Raw genomic sequence first — 16,664 nt, 5'->3', positions numbered from 1 at the left:
ATGAGGGGGGACATAGGGACACATGGGGGACAAACTAGGACACAGGAGGACACATGGGGATACAAGAGAACACATGCAACGTAATACAGGTGAAATAGGTAATAAAATAGCAAAGCCCATAATTTGGGTGCCAGCAGCTGCATGATAAAAAGGGGCACTGCAGAGATCACAATGTTAACTTCAGCTATGCCAGCACCTAGGGAGTCATTTGGGCGCTGTCGGCGCCAGATAATAATCGTAATAAAGTGGAGTGATTATTGTTAGTGGGAGTTTTTAGCGGCAAAAGGTGGTGCTTATATCAGTGGAAATTGAGGCACAGAGAGTAGGTTAGCTTAGCTCACCTATGTTTTACTATCAGAATTATGGTTCCCCTACACGGTACAATAAAAACTTTCGATTTTCCATTTTTTTCAACCAAAACGATTGAATTTAATGAAAGTTAAAAAGAATCATTTTTTGATCAAAAAAAGCGAACGATTATCCCATTTTTTTCTATAAAAATCTGATCAGAAATGTTGGAAAAAATCTTATATATTCGATGTAACAGAATAATCAAACTAAATTATCTAATAAGAAAAAAATTGAAAAATTGTTGTACCATGTATGGGCACCTTTATCTAGATCCCATAGGAGAATATCGGTTTCAGTGGTCCTCTTTTTCGATGTACACCCAAAATAGCTGGCATTTTCTCTCTGATTCCTTAACGTTGTCCCTTGTTTCAAAAACGTATAATTGCATTCATTACATTATATATAGTAGGCTTTGAAGCTAGGTGTGTAGTCCTACAGATAACCATACCTTGTATTTAGCAAACCTGAAAATAAAAATTCACACCGTCTCTTTATTTGCTGTAGGACGTATGAAGTGACTATTTTAAATAAATTATATGTGGCAGTCTCTGGAAAAATGTGTAGGCTTTTCCCTGAAACTGACTCTATAGTACTTAAACAGCTTCTTCCAAAGACCTACCCAATTGAAACTGACTCTATAGTACTTAAACAGCTTCTTCCAAAGACCTACCCAATTACAGCTACAATAATATCATTTAAACAGTGTGAGAGCTATAACAATACAGTCTTTCTATTTACCTTGTTTTTCAGCAGATGGGAGAATGCACGGTTTACAACATTAATAGCACTGAAGTTCTTTATATAAAACAACCAGGATTCCACCAACTAAACTGAGGACACATACTAAATAGCTATTGTGGTGCTACAAATAAATCCTGTTGTGCCGGGCATTTATTCCTGCAATGTCTTTTTAGGTGACAACCATTTTCTTGGAAGGAAGAGACCTTGGTAGTTACCCTTTAGCTGGTAACCGAAATCACCCAAGTCCTTTCACAAAAACAGCCAGTGCTAAGTAAATATGGAAAATGCTGTCATTAGTGTCGTGACAGAACAGGCATTACACCAGAAGTCTAGCAAGTCCTTTCTGCAGCTATCACTAAAGCCCAACTTGAGCTGGTACTTTTTATAAAGAAGTGCCTATTTATAAACAAGTGTTGACAGTCGGTTCTGTCAGATTTTAACTGCTTACTTTTTTCACTACAAAGGAGGAGATTACTAATGACAACACTATCACACAACCACAACTCAAAATTATACCAAACCATGTAGCCAAAACTTGGCACAGACGCCCTGGTACCTCACATACCACTGCAAGTTTCCAATTCTAGAATTTAAAGCCCCAGTCCAGGTGGTTTCAGCAAGCTAAGAAATTGCAGCTCCCTGCTACCATGGCCTGGAATGCATCACCACAACTACAATGCATGAGGGGATGGTGTGGCTATGTAAAATGTAAAGCTATAGGCTTGCTAGACACCAGCGGTTCTGAATGTAAGCCTGGCTTCAGGGGCATAACGAGATAATTTGCATATTCAGTAGCGGTGCATTGTGGGTAACCACAAATGTTTACTTAAAGGGATACTTAAGTAAAAAAAAAATGATTTGTACTCACCTGGGGCATCCCTCAGCCCCCTGAAGCTGTATGGTGCCCTCGCAGCCTCGCTCCGATCCTCCTGTCCCAGCCGGCGGCTACTTCCGGGTTCGGTGACAGGCTGGGAACGCGAGTGATTCCCCGCGTTCCCAGCCGCTATAACACCCTCTATGCTGCTATAGCGTATGTCATACGCTATAGCAGCATAGAGGGTGATATAGCGGCTGGGAACGCGGAGAATCACTCGCGTTCCCAGCCTGTCGGCAGCTGTCTTGCCGAACCCGGAAGTAGCCGCCGGCGGGGACAGGAGGTTCGGAGCGAGGCTGCGAGGGCACCATACAGCTTCAGGGTGCTGAGAGATGCCCCAGGTGAGTACAAATCATTTTTTTTTTTTTTACTTAAGTATCCCTTTAAAGCTGAATTATCGCAAATTCCTTCTGTTTTAAGAAGGCAAACCACACTAAGCATTGCTTTTCAGTAGGAGGGCTTTTCAGTCTTGTTTTGTTCTCCTATACTTTCCTTGTGGTTTTAGGTCACCCCGAGCTGCTTGGTTACTGTGCTGCACAATAGTTACACGATTTCTCATTACATGGGTTCCAAGACACAAAGTGAGGGAAAGTGAGCAGCCAACTAGATGTTGCTGAGAAAGGTGAACCTGGATTGAGACTTATGGTAAAACTACGAGGAAAAAATATGCAAAGGTTACATCCTTACCTCAGTAGAGGAAAGCTTCTGGGTGATCCAGAGGCTTCTCCAATCCTGCTCCACCCCACCGCTGCTATCCAGGACCCTCTTCTTCTTTATGGCTGCGCAGATACTCTGCAAAAGGCACGATAGTGGCCTACCCCTACACAGTAACTTGGAGCCACTCGTGCACGAAGAATAAGGCCATGCACAAGTGGCATTGTGCTACTGCGCAGGTCCGGGCTGTCTTAACACTTCTGCAGTGTTTGTACACGGTTGGGAGCATGGCAGTGTGAACATATTCGATAAGGTCTTGTCGAATATGTTCAGAATCAGAAGGTCCCAGTACTAGATTGGTGCACTAAAGGTGGATGGGGGAAGCCTCTGAACTATCCAGAGGCTTCCCTCTATTGAGGTATCGATCTTTTATTCTGCTCACAGGTACACTTAAAATGCGTTTTTCATACTATATCTTTTAAAGCCTTTTTTGGTAAATATTAACGTTGCCGTCATAAAACATGCACATACGTATTATTATTATTTATACATAATCTCAAATTAAAATATGATATTCAAAAATACATCATTATACTTCCACAAGAGAAATAGCTAATTAAAATATAACTTTGAATATAAATGTATATCAAATTGGTTCGCCTAATAGTCTATTATCAATAGTTTTCAGTTCTGAAGAGGGTGCACTATAAATTTGTGACCTTTTCAGCACTAATATACTGCTCCTACAGTCAGGTCTGTCCTCTCTTTCAACATAACCTTTACTAACGTATCACTCCAATTCCAACATGTTTCACCTTATAAAAGTAGGGGCTTCGTCAGAGAGACTAATAAAATATGATATTGCATGTTTTATTTTTTACATGTTGTTTCTGCACATTTTTTATCTATTTCTTATTTCCAATTTCTTGCTTACGGACATTTGAAAGTTTCTGAAAGCAATAGGCCAGAGCTTGCCATCAGTAATAATGCTTAGCTTAGAAAGGATACAGCTCCATGTAGGAGGGAACGCACACTATCTCCTTGGAGAATTCCACAGGACAATAAAGCATGCTCAGCTGTTCTTCATAGAGTGTTAGAGCCTCAGTCAGGTTTACACAGTTTCCCTGTGGGAGGAAGCAGACCAAGAACGTAAAGGTAAATTACAAGCTTATTGACAACTACTATAAATTATAGCCCTCTACAGCAAAGTAAGAATTTGCCATTTATCACAACAGTTGTCTAGGAATCAGAACAAAAAGTAACTGAAATCCAATGGCAACATTTTTACGTAATGGATGGTGAGAATTCCCACACTTAACCCAAGGTGCAGTATATAGATTTCTACATCACTAAGCCAGGTGATAATGGATCACAATGGGGTTTATGGGAGACAGTTATTAATATGACGTATGTGTGTAAGTTTAAAACAACTTCAAAAGCAACGATTTTAAAGATAAAGTACAATCATTGTAGCCATGAAAGTGGAAGTGATTCTAAGGTCATAAGTTTAGAACAGCATTATAAAAAATTAAATCATAAATATATATATATATATATATAAATCTCCATATCCTGAAGGTGGCCACGCACGATACCATTATATGATATGATCTTACAGCACCTTGATAAAAAGGACTGGTTATACAGAAAAATCAAAAGCTTTTCTTTTTTTTAATCCGATTGGATTTGCTCCCCCCCCCCCCCCCCCCGATATAAGTCAATTAGGAGTGGTGGATTTTTCGGATCAATTTTTAATGAGAACTGAATGTTGTAGGGTAGATTTGTCAATTTCTTAATGTATAGCCTCAAGCATTTTTTCAGTTTTCAATCTTTCTTTCATGATTGGGGAAAAATTTTGCACAGGTGTGTGGTACATTGGTCAAATCTTTCAAATATTACAATCAATCAGAAAAATAAACTGTAAATTCTTGAATTAAAATGTAAAAAAATGATATGGCCTGTGGCCACCTTTAAAGGAGCAGCTGTAAGGATGAAGCAGAACATAAAACATTGCACAGGATACACATTCATATGTTATTTACCCAGCTTACAGTACTAATGCTTCTTTTAACTACAAATTGCTGTACATTGGGCATGTAGTTCTTCCCTAAGTGAGGATTAGCCTAGGCTATGTTGTCTCCCAAAGCAATGTGGGAGATTAACTGATGTATACTGCACTACTCATTTTGCATTTAGTATCCTGGTTTCAGCATCAGAATCTCTTCCTCTGCAACAATGTTTAATGGCCCATACTCATGAGCTACAAATGTAGCTAGTCGCTAGCACACGGGAGCGTGTGCGCGACAGCTCGTTGCCGGGTCCCTCCGCATACACACTGCGAAAGAGGGATTAGTGGTGAGACGGAAGCTGTCGCCGATGTTCCCCCCGCCGGAAACTCTGTGCACTGCCTATTGGTTGCTGTCACTAGTCCGCATACACACGCGGACTAGCGACAGTTGCGGCGACAGCAGCGACGGTTCGGAGCACGTGCGCCATACTCACGGGCGTCCTGTCGCCGTGCCACGTGGTTGCGGCGACAATTGTAGCCCGTGAGTATGGGGCTTAACTTGGGCTATGAGGTCACAAACATCTGCCATAGATCATTCTGGGAGATCAAATAATGTATACATCAATACTGTCAAACATAAGCAATTTTATTTCCCAAGGTATAAACAGTAATGCTCCTTTTTAAGTTACATATTGGCAGCTTTACATTTTTGCCCTACCTCCCCCCCCCCCCTTTTTTTTTTTTACCAGTAAAGGTAGTGTGCAGAGTTTTATATTCATTTTATATTCTTTACCAAGTAATGACAGCCTCAAATTGTATAACACATGAGAATATGAGAAACTGTTGGTTCTGCAAGCCCTGGTATAGAATTTAGTATTCTTTATAAAAAAATTTGATTTAATAAATACTGACCCAATGATCATCTGATGTACTACATTGACAATACTCTCTGCTTTCAGGAAATGCAGTTGAAGATTTGTAATGAAAGTTCACTCAGTAATGTGTTTTCTTGGTGCATGTAAAATTTATTACCATAAGCTTAGCCACCAGAGGAGTATTTTTGAAGCAAGAGCTTGGCAGCAAAGTATATTTATACAAATTTGTACTAAAGGCCAAAAAGAGGGACAGAGGGTAGAAGAACAGAGACTTGTTTTTTTGTTTTTTTTTCAAACTCAGCCGGTATGTGACCCAGATATGACCATGTGACAGCTGTGAAGCCATCATACGTGGGTCTCAGGTCTGCATCATAGTCATTCCATCATCACTACAATATATCAAATATTTCACCAGTGGCTCAGATCAAACTAATTATAGTAAAAAAGAGAAAAAGAAAAGAAGAGAAAAAAACAAAATACAAAAAACAAACACCAACAAAAAACTCCACCTACCCATCTTAACATTAAGTGGTTAATATCCCTTTCCGACTACCCCCTTATTTTATGGGCATGCCCTCCATGCATGAGCCATCAGGGCCAGACCGAGCCCAGTGGGGGGGACAGGCTGCATGCACAAACAGGTCACATATCTAAACTGAGAAGCAAAGCAATTACTCTTATTTCAACTTTCATACACATTCATATACGTGCCTTCTATACTTCAACATATATCCATGCAACCGCACATTCATCCATCCATTTATCCTTACAATTTCAGTTGGTAATATAGTGATTATTTGGTTCTTTTCTCCTCATCTTTCCTACTTCAAATACTTAACTTCATATTATATGTTACTTATTTTTTTCCCATGCAATTTTCCATTACTCCATTTGTTTGTTGAGCAGAGACTTGCTTTCACAAAAGGAATTGTCTCTCCTAAAGAGCCAGTTGTGAGGTATGGCACAGATTTAAAGGGTCATAAATAAGAATCCAGGAATGTGATGGGGAAGGATGTCACAGAGGTGAAGGTGGCCATAAAGATGTCATATGAAAACAAACAAGAAGCAGCTTAACCCATTCGCGTTCCGTCGTTTTCACTTGAGAAATGTTCACCTCCCATTCACTAGCCTATAACTTTATCACTACTTATCACAATGAACTGATCTATATCTTGTTTTTTCCGCCACCAATTAGGCTTTCTTTGGGGGGTACATTTTGCTAAGAGCCACTTTACTGTAAATGTATTTTAACAGGAAGAATAAGAAAAAACGGAAAAAATTTTATTATTTCTCAGTTTTCAGCCATTATAGTTTTAAAATAATACATGCCTCCACAATTAAAACTCACGTATTGTATTTGCCCATATGTCCCAGTTATTACACCATTAAAATTATGTCCCTATCACAATGTATGGCGACAATATTTTATTTGGAAATAAAGGTGCATTTTTTTCCGTTTTGCATCTATCACTATTTACAAGTTTAAGATAAAAAAAATATATAAGTATTTCATCTTTACATTGATATTTAAAAAGTTTAGACCCTTAGGTAAATATTTACATGTTTTTTTTTTTATTGTAATGTTTCTTTTTTTTTTAATATTAAACATTTTATTTGGGTAGTTTTGGGAGGGTGGGATGTAAACAAGTGATTTATAATGTAAATGTGTGTTTGAATTTTATTTTTTTTACTTTTAGTTGTAGTTTTACTTTTTGGCCACAAGATGGCGGCCATGAGTTTGTTCACATGACGTCACTCTAAGTGTAACACACGCTTAGGGCGACGCATGGGGTACGTTACAGCCAGAAAAAGCGAAGCTTCCGAGAGAAGCTGTCGCTTTTTCAGCGGGGGAGAGGAATTAGTGATCAGGCACCATAGCCCGATTCACTGATTGCCTGGCTAACGAACCGCGGGCCGGGAGCAAGCGTGCACACGCGCGATCGGCCGTTGGAGCATGCGGTAGCGCGCATGGTTCCTGGACGTAGTTTCTACGTCCAGGAACCAAAATAGGTTAATATTGAATCCATAATCCTTTGTGCTAAAGAAGGTTATCATTCTGCTTCTGTTCACTTATAGTCCAACTGAATATAAGATGCACATTTGATTCCAAGGTTTGCAGTCTAATAGTTATCATTGTATTGCAGTTCTCCTAAATGTTTTTTCTTTTTTTAATAAAAATCCTTTTAAAAAATGTACATCTGGATATAAAGAACCAGTTCTAGCATTTAAAGTGGTCGCAATGTTAGTCACTTAAGTGCTATCTATTGAAATAAAGTGTGTGTTTTAAATGACAAGTGTCACACACCCCCTACTGGCCAGACCACGTAATGCCTCCCAATTTGTTCAGCCCACAGACCATCCGATATCTCGTAGATAAAATCGATGTGCCAGAGTAGCTGGAATTGGGCAGAGACCGGCCAGAAGGGAACACGTGAACACACAAACAATTTACTACGCACAATTTTATGGTAAAAGGTTGAAACCACATCCTTTATTTAAGAAGGAAGAATCCACTATCTAATGTGAGCTAAGAAAAAGTTACCACAACCCACTTTTTCTAAAACAATACAGTTCCCTGGGTAGCATCTGTCCAGAAGTTCATTCTTCAGTACTCAATACAGGTAAATAGCCGAATAAATGACTTTTTGTCATTTATTGAACAGTGCAATTAAATTATGTACAGAAAAAAATGTTACAAGTAACAGATATGAAAATGGTAGCCAACAGTATTGAAATATAAACGGGAAAATGTGGAAAAGATTTTGGAAGAAGTCCGAGCCAAGTTTGTGGAAATACAAAGTCCTTAGCCAAAGTCTATGTATGTAGAAATCCCAGCTTAAACATGCTATCTCCATGGGACACATTTGGAAGTCGTTTGTACGTTGAAAATTGGAAGATTTGCATGGCTGCCAGTCACAATCACTTTTGAGAAATCTGCTTGGGAGGCAGGAATCCAAGTCCTGACTCCTACATTTCAGGCTAATCGTCCCACTGCATGTTGGGCATTTTGGGCATGAAAAAGTTGGCCATGAATCTATTATGCGTCCATATTTTAGGCATCACTCATCGCCCACATACAATAACAGCATTTTCATGACCTGTTAAAAAAAAAATCTACAATATTTTGTGACCAAACAGCATTTTTCTAGCATGAATTATTAATCGAATATCTCAGAACCATGGTCCTTCTGAATTTATCCAGACGTGTGAGATATGAACAGAATTGGCTTGACACCAGGAATTCAGTAATATATTTTAAGGTTAAGCTTGAAAGAGAGCAAACATGAAATTGCTTCATCAAATCAAATATAGCTTTATTAGCATGACCAAGATTCATACAGGTATTGCCAAAGCAAGTGTAAAAGGGGGGTGGGGTAGGGGGACAATGGCTAAGCAGTCTGTGGACATTTTTAGGTTTACACTTCCGTTTTGCTCCTCTCAGTCTTTGGCATGCTGTGACATAGTGCTTCATCAAGCACAGCTAACTACTCCCAATGGTTCTGAGACAGAAAATTGCCCCCCTCCCGAATATTGCTTCCTCTTTCTGCCAGCAACCTTTTGGTACAGCAACTAGTGCTATTTTGGAAGGTGCCTTCCAGAGACCCTTGGAACCAAAGGTCTTGTGAAATGCAGATGACTTTCTAAGAAGCATCTGCCTTTTGATACGCAATGTGCAGATACTCAAGAAGAGGAGAAAAAAAACACTAATTTAGAATGAGACTTTATATCAATTTTGAATTGGAATTGAGAGTTGATATGCGATTAACTCACAATTGTGCTGTGACAGAGTACTGAATTCTCCTATTGTACATGTAAACTATGTGCTCGATCTCGTTGTCTTGTCCAGGACTTTATATGTAGCACCCAGGATTGGCTACATTTGGTGCTTCTGTGTCACTCACGGGGCTCAAAACGTGATGTGACATCCGAACCAATTCCAAACACTTCTCGGCCCTAATGAAGTTACCCATTAATGATTTTGGCTAAGGTTGCACTAAATCTGTTGCAATGTGCATGTGGAAAATCACTATGGATTACAAAACTGGCGGCAACATGTGCATTGCAGTGCACAGCACCTTGTTGCCAGCTATGTAAAAAGTAAAAAGCATAGGCAGTGTCCAGTAAGGTGTGCATTGCTATGTCCGAATGCAATGCGCTGGAGTCTCAGGAAAAATGTGAACGTGCTATTGTGGAATCCTAGCAGCCCATTGCCATGCAGTTAAACATTACATTATACCGCAACACAAAGTAGTGTGAATTTTTTATTTATACAGCGCCAACATCTTTTGTAGTGCTGTATAAAGTAGAAAACAAATATTGTGGAGTACAGATACATGAGAAATTCAAAACTCTGTACAATCAGGACATCCAGCAATACAAGTACAACTATATACAAAGTTGACGTGTAGTTTGAGACATCACCAATACTGGTATATGTTGATATGATTACAGCAGAATAAGAAACATTAGAAGGAGATCCCTGCTCTTGCTAACTTAGAATCTAGAGGGTAGTGGGGTGGAGACACTATGGCAGGGGTTAGGAACCTTTTTGGCTCAGGGCTCGTTCCCACTATCGCGAATCTGCATGCGTCCAACGCATGCAGATCCGCACATGTAATGCAAGTGGATGGGCCTGTTTCCACTGTAGCGTTGTTGAGGTGCGTTTTTTTCAGCGGTAAAAAAACGCACAAAAGAGCCAACGATTTCGCCTGCGTCGGGAATCCGTGCGAATCGCCGCTAAACGTGTATCACGCGTTTGTTACATGCGTTTTTACCCGCGATTTCGCGTGCGATTTCGCACCTTTTTCAATTTTATTTAGCCCTGGCAGTGTCATGGTTAATTTCGCATGGCACCCTGCCATGCGAAATCGCATGCGAAATCACGGGTAAAAACGCATGCGGAAACGCATCCGCATGCGTTTTTACAAGCGTCGGAATGCGGCCGAAATCGCGTCGCAACAGTGGAAACAAGCCCTAAGAGTTATACTTTATATTTCGTGGGAACATAGAAGATGTTGTTTGTATAAAAACATGTAGTGATTTTATGTTGAAATACAATACTGAAACACTGACACAAAGATCACAGGACATACCAATTTCATGATACTAAATTTGAATTCGATACACTCTACTGTCACAAAATAAATATAGTTTAAACAGACTTTAAAGCAGACCTAAAGTTTTGCACAGCAGACAAGGAAGACACATAGCTGCTGAGAAAGTCACTGTCTGTGTGTTTAGAGAGAAGAGCCTGTCTACTTACCCCTTATCAGCTAGTAATCAGCAAGTGTAAATCAGAGCTGTTAGTTGGGCCATGGTGTGGTGTTATTTTGTGCCAATAGGTAAACACTGAAGGTTAACCCTTTATGTGCTCCCAGGAATTCCAGGAAGTACTGCGGGTTTATTGTGGGCGTTCTATAAGTTGTAACGAAAACATTTTTCGTAAAGGCTATTATGCTGTTGCTTATCTTTTTGAGCAGAGAAGAAGTTCTGAGTTTAGGTCCGCTTTAATGGATCTTCATACCAAACAAAAAAAGCACCAACATATTCTAATCAATCTGTTTGTATAATGAAAACATAACTAGCCCAGGCATACATTTTAATCCTGTCTTTCCTACTTCTTTACTACTCATTTATACTCTTTACAGGCTATATTTTTCCTTAGGTATCACCTACATTTAATATGCAAGTTGTTTACATTCATGTGTTATTATAGTACTTATCCTTGCAAATATACAGTTACATAAACGTCATTATTCTGGATTAGGCATGATTGGACGCCATCATCTAATTACAGCAATGGCCCCTGCCTGGGATAATTACATGCTGAAAATGCAGCTCAGCACCAAACTAGGGGAAGAATTCCCCATACAATCAAATAGAAGGATAAGATTTCCGTGCTAACATGTAGAAGCTCGTCCCTGCAGCTGAATAAGCCATTGACTGCATATAAACACCATAAATAAAATGGATTATGTTTTTCCTACAGGAAGCATGTTTTGCAGGGTGGCTTTGAATTCTTTGGCATTAGGGCCGTTGTTGAATTCTATTGCTTAAATATTTACTTGATAACAGACAGTAAATACACACGAACAAGTACCTTGTGTGATTTGTTAAGATAGATTTAAAAAGCATTAGAAAAATTAAAAATCGAAAGCTGACATGTATAGATTTCAACCCAATGTTCTGAAATGATATAATTCCTTTCTGAAAGGAATCGATTCAAAAAGAACCGATTCCTACACCGCACAGTAAATCGATTCACAACATATTCCAGAAACACTGATAATTGACCTCAGCGCTGCACTGTTCAATGTAGTGTACCGCTATGGGTCATCGATCTACCGTCACTACTGCCACACCCCCATCAAACTAGCTTTTCTCTACTGTCCAATTGATCAAATTAACAAAGGAAATGATTCCCATCCCATTCAATCACAATGATCGAATCTGCAAGGATTTGAATGGAAAAATCAACGTGTGCATGGGAACCTTAAAGAGGAACTCCAGTGAAAATAATGTAATAAAAAAAGTGCTTCATTTTTACAATAATTATGTATAAATGATTTAGTCATTGTTTGCCCATTGTTTTTTTTTTTTTTTTTTATATATTATCTTTTTAATAAAGTTTTTAAAAACAATTACACATTTACATTGACAAAGGAGTCAGATTACAAAGAACAGGGGAAAAAGAAAATAATATTAATAAAAAAAACTATACATACACAGAAAAATAAATAAATAAGTGTTTTCCCATTGTAAAATCTTTCCTCTTCCCGATTTACATTCTGACATTTATCACATGGTCACATTTTTACCCCTGGCAGGTGATATCAGTGGAAGGGGATGCCGCTTTCTTTTTTTAGGCAGTTGGAAACAGCTGTAAACAGCTGTTATTTCCCAAAATGCAACAAGGCTCCCACAGTGTGATGTCAGAACCATGGTCCTGTGGGAGGGGTTTCACCACAATATCAGCTATACAGAGCCCCCTGCTGATCCGTTTATGAAAAGGAATAGATTTCTCATGGGAAAAGGGGTATCAGCTACTGATTGGGATGAAGTTCAATTCTTGGTGACGGTTTATCTTTAACTGTTAAACCCAGGTACATCTGTCTACAGTCTGAGAGCGCCATCTAGTAATTGCTAAAAGCAAATATGAAATATGTGCTGTATATGAAATATGTGCTGTATATATGAATATTTCATAGTCACATAAGAAAAATAATTAGCACTGAATACAGACAAATACCATAGAATTGTCAGACACCATTTAGCTAAAGACAGAAGGTGTATAGACTGCATTAAAGCAGCAGATCAGCATGTGTGGTCTGCCTCCTGCAAATGTGAGATAACCACTGTTTCCTCTGTCCTGTGGACATGAAGGTTTTTCCGAAGGATGTTTTCTGATTAAAAAAACAAACCACACACAGCACAGAGTAATACGCAAGCTGAGTACACCAGACTGAGGTTAACACAAAATAAGAACTTCTACTGTAATATTTCTTCTGATAGAATCACTATTGTACTCACTGCACTGCATTCAGCCCTATTGTGGCTAAATACATGCAATACTGCGACTGGCTGAAGTTCTGGGACCAGGTACCGAAGAGGGAAAAGGCTGAGGATTACGGCGTGGGAGCGATCTGTGCGCATGGGGGGCTCGAGGAAGCCCCAGGTATGTATAAACCTTTTTATTTAATTCAGCTCTGGTACAGGTGGCCACATACAATACAATTTTTTTAATTTCTTTTCAATTCATGGTTTACAACCAATTTTTCTGATGGATTGTATCATTAAAAATAATCTGACCAATGTACCACACAAATGTAAAAGGTTTCCCTAATTATGAAAAAAAAAATATTGAAAAATCTGAGAAAATTTCTAGGGAGTATCTATAAGGAAACTAACAATCTACCCTGCACCATTCACTTTTCATAAAAATGTATCAGAAAAATCCACCACTCCTGAACGACTAAAGGTGGGAACACACAATACAATAAAAATGATCCAATTTTGTGGCAAATCAATAAAAACAATTGGATTTCCCCGAAAAATCGAAAGCTTTTTTTTCCCCATTCAAACAAGAAATCCGATTGGAAGTCGATAGGGAGTGGTGGATTTTTCTGATCAATTTTTATGAAAATTAAATGATGTGTGGTAGATTGTTAATTTATTAATATATACCTAATCAATTTTTCAATCATTTTTTTTCATACTTGGGGAAAAATTGAACACGTGTGTGTTACATTGGTCAGATTTTTGAAATGATGCAATCAGTCAAAAAATGGATTGCAATTCTAAAATTGAAAAGATATTTAAAAAATTGTATAGTGTGTAGCCACCTTTTTATATTGACTAAAAATGGGAAATTCAATCGGATTTCTTCAATGAATAAAAAAAGCTTTTGATTTCTTGGGACAACCAATCGTTTTTATCAAATTGCCGTAAAAATCGAATCATTTTATTGCATAGTGCACAGGCATGCTCATCACGTCCGATTCACGAGTAACCACTGTGGTTGCTCGTGATTCAAATGAACTTTAATTGCGGCAGGTGTGCGACTGGATGCGGTGGGGTTAATTACCCATAATGCCGCCGTACGCTCTGCATTTCAATGAGCTTCAGGTGACCTAATGGTCACGTTGCAAGCCTCACTATGGCGCACTTCCCCTTCCCGGCAGGGCGGACGGCGGGATTATGGGTAATTAACCCCTCCGCATCCAGCCGCAATTAAAGCTCATTTGAATACTTGTGAATCGGCCGTGATGAGCATGCCTGATCGTGCGTGACCACCTATAGGTTGACTAAAGATCTTGGATATTTACTTGAGCTGCTGAGTATACCATACAATTTGTACAAAACTGTCAAGTATTTTGTTGCTATATTAACAAAAAATAAAAATAAACTTAAATAACTATGTTGGTAAAAAAATAAATTCATAAAAAAACATTCAAAATGTTACCTTTATGTTCCACACCAGTGATGCCATTTATGACACACAGCAATGTGTTTACATACATATTTCGATAAATACAGAGCTCCTGTGACTAAGAGAGGAAAGATTATACACTTCGTCCTATGACCTAAAATCCGCTGTCTGTTGCTCAATGAGAAATCTGCTCCAGCATAGCTTTCCTAAAAACCACAAAGCACAAACACCACAAAGTTGGCTTGTGTTCAGCTGCTAGTAATATGTCCTATTTCAATAGCGCTTTATTTCCGGATGGTTTGTTTTTGTTGTACGGCTTAATATAGCCCTAGTGTTAAACATAGGGAAATGGTAGCAGCATCCGTACATCAAATATGCCAAAAAGACATTACTGTAGGATGCTGCCGGTCTTGGAGGAGGCACAGCTGTTTATCCAGGTATTTTTCTATGAAAAGCTTAGGAGATGAAGCATATCATTTGCTAAAACAGTAAAACTGAAACTTCGCTTTATCAACGTCTTCTGTATTTTATGGCTTCCGCTTTGAAAAAAAAGGCAACGAAAAAAACATGCAAATCACAAGGTTAAGCTCTATTCCAATCTCTATACAAAGATAAAATGCAGTTTGTGTGTTAAATGTTTTGTTTTCATTACATGTGTAACCAGTGCTGTGATGATGCAGATGGCTTTGGACAACGCAATTAGTGGACACAACCAGCAACCTGACCTGACTTTTTACCTGGCCATTCTAGATGGGTCAGGACATGATGATTGACTGTTCAGGTTGTCACCACGGCAATGAGTCATCACTGTGGTCTCTCTTCCTGTAATGTTTGCTGCCACTCTACCAGTCTGAAAGCTGCTGATCATTTACTCACAAATGACTGGAGATACATGTTGGTACTTTTGCTAGTTGTAAAGCAGTTTAAAATGATTTAAGTATTTATATAGCGCAGAAATATTATGCAGCGCTGTACAGAGTATATATTGTCTTGCCACTACCTGTCCCTCAGAGGGTCTCACAATCTATTCCCTAACATAGTCGTATGTCCATGTATGTATCGTGTAGTGCTTGTATCATAGTCTAGAGCAAATTTTTAGGGGGAAGCCAATTCACTTATCTGTATGTTTTTGGGATGTGGGAGGAAACTGGAGTGCCCGGAGGAAACCTCAGTCAATACAAACTCCTTGCAGATGTTGCAGAGTGCTAACCACTACGCCACTGTGGGGTTTCAGAACATTTGTTTTTTGGCTGCATTTGTTGATCTGACTTGTCTTGTGAGCTACAGAGATAGTGCTAAGTTAATTCCACAGTCAAGGCTGGGACCCAATACAAATCGCAAAGCGCAATCTATATCGTTTTGTGGTAGCGCTTTGCAAGGGATTTTAGAATCGATTTCCCTTAAAGTACAAACTCTCATAAAATGCTGCATTTTTCTTGCGATTGAGATTAGATCTAATCGCAATTGCTCTTGTGGGTTCATCACCATTCACATTCATTGGCAAAGCCATTTTAAAATCGCTGACAATGATCAGAGGACCAAAAACACTCTCTAAGGGCTTTGATCCATTAGAAAATGCAAATCATATTGCAATCACTAAGCACTTATAGACGTTTTTTGGAGAGATCTCTGGTGTTTTAGAAGCAATTTTAAATTTAATGCAAGCGATTTGTACAGTGATTGCATTTTACAATTTTTAAAGCAATTTCCATAGATTAGGTAGTAAAAGTTCTGTAAAATTGCTTTGTACAGAGAACTATAACAATTTTACAGTGATCTTATACTTTGTATTGAACGCAAATGTTCCAAAAATGCTAAATCGTAAAGGCAACTTCTGGAAATCACTACTGTGGGATCACCTTCATTGACTTTCATTAACCTAGTGCTTTTGGTATAGCCTGCAATTCCAAAACACTGCTGAAGAAACTCTAGCGGGCCCCCAGGCCTTCGGCAAATTTGGGATGAAGCCAGTTACTTTTGCTTGTATGATTTTGGAATGTTAGAGGAAACCAGCCTTCCCAGTTTGAGACAACTGTCACAAAACATGAGGAGAAAATACAAACTTCATTCAGTGCTGCCCAGAGGCTGAACCTGGGATGCTTGCTCTACAGCAAAGTGACAGTTCTAGCCACTTACCCACCAAAATTATCGGTGGTCAAGATTTGGCAATTGCAAGGGCATTGTGATTAACATAGTAATCTTGATGTCCCCTTTCCACTAGTGCAGTTCGAT

At 38.9% G+C, this 16,664-nt stretch overlaps 1 protein-coding gene across 2 annotated transcripts in view; it reads right to left on the bottom strand.

Annotated features, from left to right (window-relative positions):
* LOC137544556 (spermine synthase-like) overlaps positions 1–16,664 on the bottom strand; it is a 200,581-nt gene that overhangs the window by 12,990 nt on the left and 170,927 nt on the right. Inside the window, exon 10 of one of the 2 annotated variants that reach the window (XM_068265655.1) lies at positions 3,629–3,744. In XM_068265655.1, the coding sequence (XP_068121756.1) occupies positions 3,629–3,744 (116 nt within the window). Of the gene's footprint in view, positions 1–3,615; positions 3,745–16,664 lie in introns of those variants that run through there. The other variant, XM_068265656.1, reaches the window with a different exon arrangement.

This window comes from Hyperolius riggenbachi, chromosome 2 (genome assembly GCF_040937935.1).
Source record: "Hyperolius riggenbachi isolate aHypRig1 chromosome 2, aHypRig1.pri, whole genome shotgun sequence".
Lineage (NCBI taxonomy): Eukaryota > Metazoa > Chordata > Amphibia > Anura > Hyperoliidae > Hyperolius > Hyperolius riggenbachi.
This window is presented reverse-complemented; position numbering and strand designations above follow the sequence as displayed.